The sequence below is a fragment of the Lynx canadensis genome, chromosome C2 (assembly GCF_007474595.2).
Source record: "Lynx canadensis isolate LIC74 chromosome C2, mLynCan4.pri.v2, whole genome shotgun sequence".
Taxonomy (NCBI): Eukaryota; Metazoa; Chordata; class Mammalia; order Carnivora; family Felidae; genus Lynx; species Lynx canadensis.
Window position 1 is genome coordinate 52,576,660 of NC_044311.2, and position 10,197 is coordinate 52,586,856.

Consider the following 10,197-nt stretch of genomic DNA (forward strand, 5'->3'; position numbering starts at 1 on the left):
TTGGATGTAAAGATGGTATTGTAGTTGGGTTACTGTTGTTTGGGGTTTTTTTTTTAAAGCCCTTACCTGAAATACCTACTAAATACTTCGGGGTAACATGGTACAGTGTCTGGGAGCTACTTTTGAGTACTCCATGTCTACCTAAAAAGATGAAGTGAGGATCAATAAAGTAAATAAGAAGTAACAAAGTTCATGACTATAGAAGCTGAGTGATGGGTGCAAATGGATTCATTGTGCTGTTATTCCTTTTGTATGTATTTCCAAAATATTTTTTTAATTTTCAAAGCCCTCCCACTAGATTAGCCCAGATTAGCTTATATCATTATAGCAGTGACTTCTCAGCAATGTTTTAGGTTTTAGATGAGAGCCTTAGTGTGTAAGAATATTATATTTGTGGATCTCCGGGGGGAAATAGTTTTTTGTTACAGCTTAACTATAACATCTTTTCATCCAGGTAAATTCCAGAAGTCATAAAATTACTTCACAGAAAGAAAGAACCTTGCTTAGAATAGTGTTGTTAACAAGCTTACACACAAAACACACTGACATTATACCCCCCCCCCTTTTTTTAGACCAAGCCACCCTGGTAGAACAAGTAAAAAGAGTAAAAGAAATTGAAGCCATTGAAAGTGATTCTTTTGTTCAGCAGACATTCAGATCAAGTAAAGAAGTCAAAAAGGTAAGTTTTCATCCAGACATTATGAATAAGCCTTTAGATCCCCTCTGAGGAGGTGCTTTATTAATGGATTTTACTTAAATGTAAGTGCTTCTTCTAACAGATAGATGAAGTAGGGTGAGCGAGTGTCAGCATGTTATTGAGAGAGAGAGAGAACGAATCAGTGAGAATCAGTTCAAGTTTCACTTGTAAAAATATATCTGATGCCATTTTTATTTTAAAATTCACTGAGAAGACAAAGTAAAATGTCAACAGTTCTAAAGCAGTAATATGCATTTTATGAACGTATAGTTTTCTTTTCAAATGCCTGCATCTACTTTTGAATTGACATTTCTGGACAAAAGTTAGAGGAGAGCTTTAACAATCAGATTTTTACCCAAATAGTAACATATATCTACACCCTTTGCCCAGATGGGTATCACTTATTCAACTCTAGTAAAAGGAGTTCTGATTGGCATTTTATTTCTGTTGAATATTGCATGTATTCTTTCAGTTAGTATCAAGGCTGTCTTTAGGAATCTGTTCCTTGAGTCAGAAAAGGCATTCTACTGTGAAATACATGTATTCTTTAATAACATACATGTAATAAAGTCATGAATGTTATTCAAAAATATTCTACATCTGTAAATACATTAGTGACTATACAGTATCCTGCTGATGAATTTACCATAATTCATTGATTTTTTCCTTGATATTAGATATTTAAGTAGTTGTAAGCTTGAAAGTATTACATACATATTTGTAAATATCCATTATTACCCTCGTAAAATAAATTTTTCAAGTTGGAGATATTTGCTTAAGGTTAATATTGTTTATCTTCATATATGTTCCCAAAGTCATCCTCCAAAAACATTGTACCAATTCAGATTCTGCCCACAAGTGCAAGATGTCTGCCTCTCACACCCTGGTTAACACCAAATCCTTATCAGATATTTTTACATTTACTGACCTGATACGTGGTCAGGTAGAATTGACCTTTTGTTTTTCTATTAGCATTTCCCCTGTTGCTGGTGACATGGACATCTTTTCAATTACCGTATACTTTTTAAAATAATTCATCCTGGAGAAGTGACTTGAGCACTGGGGCCTGGTGCATAGCAGTAGACAGCCCTGGTTAATCCGTGGTCCTTGCCTTGCTGTTTCCTGAATTTTATTTGAACTTTTTATAATTTGCCACCATAACTCCTAAAAAATGGTGGAACTCTACAATGGACATCCATAAATATAGTTGCTCATTTTATTTACTATCTTACTCTAATATCTTACATATAAAGGTCATTCATATGTCCTATAGAATTGTAATTTATTTTGTTTCCTAGTATTTGCTTTCTGAAGTTCATCCTGACTTCCCAGCTCTGACTGGACTCAAGATAACCTAGCATTTTCTTTCTGTGGAAATACTCATTCCTCTCTAGTTAATACACCAAGTTTTCCTCTAAACAACTTTTTCTCTTTGGTACTAATTATTAATATAATAAACATTTTTACTTCCATTTTTTTCCTCCAAGATACTAGTAGCTCTTCCAATAACAAGCAAAATCAGCAATGAGCAAGGATATTGATCAGAAGTATACCTGATAAGGGCGTCTGGGTGGCTCAGTCAGTTGAGCATCAGACTTCAGCTCAGGTCATGAACTTGTGGTTCATGAGTTTGAGCCCCACGTCAGGCTCTGTGCAGACAGGTCAGAGCCTGGAGCCTGCTTCAGATTCTGTGTCTCCCTCCCCCTTTGTTCCTCCCCCACTTGCACTCTGTCTCTCTGCCTCTCAAAAAAATAAAGATTAAAAAAAGAAGAAGAAAAAGAAGAAGAAGTATACCTGATGTAGTATAAAGAGGGTGAGCTTTGAACTCCAAGAGATCTAAGTTTGAATCTTAACTTCCACACTTCTTGCCATGATCTTCAGTGAGCTTCTCAACCTCTTTGGGCCTCAATTTCCAAATTCATAAAATAGAACTAATAATACCTACCTGTTGGATTTGTTGAGGAGTAAATATGATGATTATCAAATACTTAACATGGTTCTTGATCCAATAAGTGCTTATTTTTAAATAACATTTTATAACATCTAAATTACTTGATATTTAAGTACATTCTGTAAACTAAGCATAGTGCTTAAAAACTTCTGTAGTTGCTCAGTCTTTTTTAAGTATAAACATCTTACCCCAATTACATTTCTTAATATGCCCCTGATTTTCTCCAAGTATCCATGCTCACCAGTAAGGCAGACCTCTTGCTGAGAAACACAGAAAATCTTTAGACATCTGGCTTTACCTTTAAAGTCTTTTGAAAGGTATAAATGTATTAATATCTGTATATTTCAATTCCAGAATCTGTAATGCTTTCACCTCACTGTATCCGCTAAGAAAGTTTTAAAACTTTTTTTTTTTTTTTACATTTATTTATTTTTGAGAGACAGAGAAAGACAGAGTGTGAGCAAGGGAGGGGCAGAGAAGGAGACACAGAATCTGAAGCAGGCTTCAGACTCTGAGCTGTCAGCACAGAACCCTACACGGGGCTCAAACCCATGAACCACAAAGTCATGACCTGAGCCGAAGTCAGACACTTAACCAACTGAGCCACCCAGGCGCCCCTCCCCTAGAAAAGTTTTAAAAGATTATTTCCCTTAACATCTTAAGGTTATTAATGTTAAGATAACTGGCTAAATCCAAGAGAAAAGCTCTTCTTCCTAAATCTCCAACAAAACCCTATATAGCTAAATGGCTTTCCATGGGACCAATAGAAAGGAATTTCACCTACATCTCTGATCAAAGGGACCACCATTATTAATTATTTTAATAATTAATTTCTGTTGCTTTAGTTTTTAGTGATGAGCTGGAATTTTCTCTCACCTTTAATACAGCTTTTCTTGTACTTCTAATTCAGATGCCACTGTTAGAGAGGATTCAGATGAAATAGAGGCCTCTCATAAGGAACATAAGGACCATTCATGAATTTGTATGGAATAAATCCATCTATGGTTCCAACTGGCTTTTAGAAGAGGTGGCCCTTAACAGTAATTCACACAAAGAAATAAAATCAATTCTGGAAAGCCTAGAACTGAATAGTTCTAGATTGGATAAGTATGACAGAGAAGCAAAAGCAGCCTAGAAATTATTATTGATCCAGCACTGTGAGTTGTGCCACTTAAAAATATATTCAGTTAAAATATTTTCTTTCTTTCCTCTAAAATTAAAACCAAATTATAATAATTCTCAGGTTTAGCAATTAGGAAGCAGTGGTCAAAAGCATGCAATATAAGGTCAGACAGATGTAGGGTCAGGTCTGATTCTGCCATTTACTGGCTGTGTCCTTAAACCATATGATAAACTCATGACTCTCATATCTTTTTTTTTTTAATTTTAAATTTATTTTGAGAGATAGAGAACGTGTGGGGGAGGGGCAGAGAGTGAAGGAGAAAGAAAGTCCCAAGCAGGCTCCATGCTGTCAGCGCAGATCCCAATGTGGGGCTCGATCCCACAAACCATGAGATCATGGACCTGAGCCAAGATCAAGAGCTGGATGTGTAATTGACTAAAAAAAAAGATCTTGAAAGAAAGTTAATACCCCTGCCAGAAGTTTTTATAAGGATAAGCAAGATACTTTCCATAAAACAACCAAGCGCCTGGCACATAGGAAGCATTCCAGAAATGGAAGTGTTACTGCTCTTCTCCCTGCTCCTGCTTCCACCTCTTCCCCTTACTGAATGCTGAGGGCTGCATTTGTCTGTGGCTTCCTCAAAAGAAATTGGAGATGCAAGGGTTCTCATTTTGGTTCAGTCACAGATTGTTTTACATAATTTTTTTTATGGTCTATAGATCCTAAAATTCTCATTTGAGGCTTGGTGACCTATTGTATTACTAAGCAACTGGTTAAAAAATTACTTCGCAGCTTTACAGTTTACTAAACTTACTGGTTTAGTATACACACATCAGCTTTGGGCCAATTTGTTTCAGCACAGCATTGGGAAACATTAAAGCACTAATAAGAAAATGATGGAAAACAATGGTGTATTGTAGCCCCACTTTGTTTTTTATATTTAAATAATTTAAAGTAACTAAAATAATAATGGCTATCTTTAATGCTAGACATTTACCATATGCGATTTGTCTAATATACCAGTAACCTTTATTTACAGCTGAGTAAGCTGAGGCTCAGCAAACTTTATAACCCACAGTCAAAGTGCTAATAAATGACAAGAAGGAGCATCCAAACAATATTTATTCAGCTCCAGAGCCTGTGTTTGTTTTTACTAATCCAGTGTCTCTCATAATTATGAATTCAGTGCATTTTCTCTATTGAAGTATAAAGAAAGCGTGCATTCACTAACTGGAACATATGCTAAAAAAACAAGATGGCATTTACCTTGATGAATGTACAGTCTAAAGTATTAGACTGTATCCAACACCAGATTTTTATTAGTCACTGCATTTCAAAATGATCAGAAAAGAATTGATGGGCCAACAATGAATAAATTTACACTCAACTGTAATATAAAACAGAGAGCCAATTTATTAGTTTAGAAAATGATATCCCTTTCCAGTTTCTAAAATATCTGTGTCTGCAATATAAGGTAGGGATGCAGGATGCCCAAGAAGCTGAATTATTTATCAGGAGATTACTTAGCAAAGGGAGGTAAATTATCAGGAGGACTATTTTATCCAAATCATGGGGAGATACGGGCTATCCCTGATGCATAGCAAAGACTAACTCTCCTGAGGACTAAATTACTCATGACCCAAGTTTCAACATCTTTCTCTCCTGGACAGTTCTACACATATTGGTATAAAGTTTGTATGTCTGAAAAAAAAGGTTTCTCTATACTAAAACCCCCTTCAGTTGATAGAGTCTCTTAGCTGTGTTAATTGTACTGATTAATCTAGGGAGCTGTTACTATAAAAGTGGCTATTACAATAACATGCTAGACATTGTGTCTCCGTCAACACATATCGATTTAACTAGTTTAACTCTCTGCAATCATGTATCTCTTGTGTGAGTAGATAATCTGATAGCTCCCACTATATGATCAACTTCTGGAACCAAGATGCAGTTTGTGTCCCAAATAAGCCTATTGCCAGTTATTCAACCCTAAAATTTTTGTAGCTAACAGATATTCACCTATGTTCAGAAAGAGGGTGAATAACCCTAAGCAGCTGGGTCATTTATTCTTTTACTTGAGGTGCATTTTAAGCCAAGTTTTCCAAGCTGAACCACCAGGTGGCAGTGCTACTCAAAGCCGGATATTGATAGTGACCGTGTTGTGGATTTTTTTTAAGTCGCATTTTTCTCAGTTTTCCTCAAATAAAGAAGCAATTAATGATCCTTGTCATACATTTTTAATTACTAATTATTAAATAATAATAACTTCCATGCTCTCATCCTAACCTCTGAAAACTGTACCTTAAATGTGTATAAGCACTTCTCAAAAGAAAACCTTAATGTTCTATAGGTAAATACAGAATGAGAAATTATTTCACTTTTATAAATAGGATGTTATCTCTGCCACCTGAATATGTGCAATCCACATCTTTGACAACTAAAGTAACAGCACTTCACTATTTTCAAGGCAGTTCAACACTGCCAGCCTCCTGGCTAAATAGAAGCATGACTAAGATATACAGAATTGCATGCTCTTCTATTCTCTGCATGGCAGCATAGACTACCAAAAAATGATATCTGGACCTCATTGGATTAGCATTCTTCCCACTTTGCCCTATACAGAATGTTGGGCTTTACTGTTATATGTCCTCAGTTTTATAAAGGGTGAGTATAATACCACAAGGCCTCATAGGCCTGGTATGTTGGAGACGTAGAAATGTTTGACACCTGGGTGGGGGGGGGGTGGAATATTGGCCTCATAGTATAAGAAGACAACTTCCAAGTCAAATTTAACAGTTATTTGTCTAAGTATCTCTATGTCCCTTGTTAAAATTTGTGATTATGTATTGATTTTTATTTTGATTTGTTAGTAATCTGTTGGCCGGTCCCATTCACAAAATATAATCTCTAGTTGGGGCAGGGACCATATCTATTTTACTGTCCCTTGGTACCCAGTGCTTAACAATTATTAGCACTCAATAAGTACTAAATAGATGGATAACCAGTTCTAAGATAAATCATCCTAAGAAAGGATTAACTAATCCATGTAGATTTCATTTTCTAGATGTCTTTCCTGGTGACGTTTGTTTTACCCTTCATTTAAAAAAGTGGATGTTCAGGGGCGCCTGGGTGGCTCAGTCGGTTAAGCGTCCGACTTCAGCTCAGGTCATGATCTCGCGGTCCGTGAGTTCAATCCCCGCGTCGGGCTCTGTGCTGACAGCTCAGAGCCTGGAGCCTGTTTCGGATTCTGTGTCTCCCTCTCTCTCTGACCCTCCCCCGTTCATGCTCTGTCTCTCTGTGTCTCAAAAATAAATAAATGTTAAAAAAAATTTTTTTTAGAAAAGTGGATGTTCAGTAGTAGCTAAAATAAAGAAAATGGAAGTTCTAAAACTACACATATGGAACCAGTACTTTAACTTCAATTCCAACTTCTCATCTAGTCTATTTCATGTTATCCCTGCAGACTTGCTGCTAATCAGCCACTTCCCTGTCCTTCTTTCTCAGGGAGGGGTGTGCTGGAATTAACCTGAGAAAGCATAACACTGCTGGCTCCTTCTAGGCAGCAGCAACGATTTATTAGTCTTCACGTGCCCAGCATTGAGCACAATGCCTGGCACCTAATATTCCATAATGGAATATCATTCAGCAATAAAAAGGAATGACGTCCTGACATATACTGAACCTTACACGGATGAATCTTGAAAACATGCTGAGTAAAAGAAGCTGGGGTGTCTGGGTGGCTCAGTCGGTTAAACGTCAGACTTTGGCTCGGGTCATAATCTCATGGTTTGTGAGTTCAAGCCCCGCATCAGACTCTGTGCTTAGAGCTTGGAGCCTGCTTCAGATTCTGTGTCTCCCTCTTTCTCTCTGCCTCCTCCCCTGCTTGTGCTTGCTCTCTCGCTCTCTCTCTCCCTCTCTCTCAAAAATAAATTTAAAAAATAATAATAAATGAAAGAAGCTGGTCACAGAAAACAAAACCACATATTTTGTGACTTCTTTTATATGAGGTATCCAGAATAGGCAAATCCATAGTGACAGAAAGTAGATTAGTGTTTGCATAGGGATGGGAAGGCTGGGAGAAGTGGGGAGCAGTGACTGCTAATGGGTATGTGGTTTTTTGGGAGAATGATGAAAATATTCTGAAGTTGCTTGTGGTGTTGGTTACAAAACCCTGTGGATATGCTAAGAGCTATATGAATAGTGATATGTGAAATATATCTCACTGAGGCTGTTATTTAAAAAGCAAAAACAAAATAACCTTTGAATTTCCTTTTTATATCTGAAGAGGCCAACTAAATGCTGGAGATTTGTCACAAGCTTGTTTTAACTAATAGCATTTAGTTTTATGAAATATATTTTTCCATAGTATGGACTCAAAGTACCAATTTCTTAAGAAAAGTATGCTGACCATAAAAAATGATAAACATTCTCTCAGTGTTTTTGTATCTGCTTACTTTATGACTAATTGTTTCTTATTCAATAACCTAGGGTCTTTTCGTGCTTTATCTCAAAGGAGACTAAACGAACAATACAATTCAAAATCTGAGATATTATTAAAGCAAAATTTTAATTGTGTGTTGTGATCTAATTAATAACATACTTTATGTTTCAGTCGGTGGAACCTGGTGACGTGAAGCACACAACTGCAGCATCAGGACCAGCATCAGTAGTTGCTGGTCCACCCAGTACTGAAAAAGAAATAGACCCTAGCAGCATCCCCACTACCATCAAGTACCAAGATGACAATTCTCTGGCCCATCCAAATGTAAGAGCCTTAAATCGTAAGAATGTCAGTTGAAGTCTAGTTGACTGAAATTAATTCAAACTGTTGTCCTTTTTTGCTGATGACAAGAAGACCATTGGAAGAAAAGGATTCATATGTTCCTATTCGTTACAAATAAACAGCTAACCCCCATCCCTTAGAGCAGTGACATTGAATCTGGTGTGGTCCAAATCATGTTGTCTGACTTTTAGAAGTATTCTTTCTATGCTTAACAAAAAAAAAAAAAAAAAAAAAAAAAAAAAAAAAGATTTTTGTTTTCTTTTTAATCTGGCACTAAAAGATCTAATTCTGGTTCAGCTCCAGTTGGTTCATTGACTGTGAACATGTCACTGACACACACATATTTTTCTGTCTTCTCTGAAGTGGTATCATTCCACCGTGTCTCTGATAAAGGGTATAGGAAATACACTTCACAAAATAAGGTGTAAAATTGTTAACACATGATGCTGATATTAGTCCTTTTACTCCAAGACTTTCTGAACATTAACTCCAGATAGAATATCTTCAATTGAGAAGGCAATTGTTAAATTGAGAAGTAGCCAAAACTTGCGCTAAAAGATGTATTCTATAAAGATGTTTTCTATGATTCATGTTATGTAAGGTCAAATCCAAGTTATTGGCAAACTATAACATTTTTCCTTTTTCTTTTCCTTTTTTAGCTATTTATTGAGAAAGCTGATGCTGAGGAAAAGTGGTTCAAGAGATTAATTGCTCTCCGACAAGAAAGGCTAATGGGCAGTCCTGTGGCCTAAGTGAAATACATATGGTTGAATTGACAGTAACATTGGAAATTTAGGTTTTAAAATCCCAGTATTAACGTTTTACTCTTAAAAAGCAGTTAGCTGATTATATTAAAAGGTAATACCATTTCATTTTTTTCTCACATAGGGTTGAATATTTGTTGATTTGAACTTAAACATTGTGAATATTAAAACTAGTGTGAAATTTAACAATGCATGAAAATGTCATACTGTTAATAAAGCTAATCTTAAAAATATCAGTGATAATAAAAATAAATGGTACATAGTAGTGTTTCTGAGTACAATTTGGAAGATACCAGTCGTCATGTAAGAACACAATTTAGCATATGTAAGAATCAAACTATATCCTATACATATGAGATTTCATCTTCCTTGTATTATGAAACCATTTTTGAATCTTTTATTTCACCTTATTATAAAAATTTAGGCAGAATAAAAAGCACTCTAACCAATCTAAGCAGAATGAGCATTTTAATCTTAAAAGAAAAACATTTTTTTAAAATTCTTGACAAATAATGATTTTTGCTTAGAGATCAGCATTTATGAAGTATTCCTTTTTAAACATGTTAGCGGATCCCAGCTCATTCTTCTAGAAATCATATGTTCATGCTAGACCTCCTCAGTTGACCAAATACCCAAGATGGGGAAATCATTTCTGAGGAAACTGAAAAAGAGCTCTCATTTCGGCCTTACTTAACCAACTGCTGTTCCCTGCAGAGGAAGCCAGCGAATTGTAACTTTGATAAGGCTGTCTGTCATTGTAGAATACCTTTCTCTAGTAGCTGAATGAAAATCAACTATGCAGTCCGTGCTAAACATACCAGAGATAAGATTCTCTAGTACTTGCCTTACAAAACTAGTTTTCAACAACTGCCATGAATA

The 10,197-nt window shown here is 35.9% G+C and overlaps 1 protein-coding gene across 1 annotated transcript; it reads left to right on the plus strand.

The window, feature by feature from the left end:
* Window positions 1–445: 445 nt before the first annotated feature.
* LOC115522834 (serine/Arginine-related protein 53-like) lies at window positions 446–9,551 on the plus strand (the record flags this gene model as incomplete). The annotated part of the gene is made up of 3 exons (XM_030328436.1): window positions 446–679; window positions 8,384–8,536; window positions 9,214–9,551. Coding segments are annotated over 3 exons (480 nt in total), but the record flags the coding sequence as incomplete, so codon positions are not given.
* Window positions 9,552–10,197: the final 646 nt, after the last annotated feature.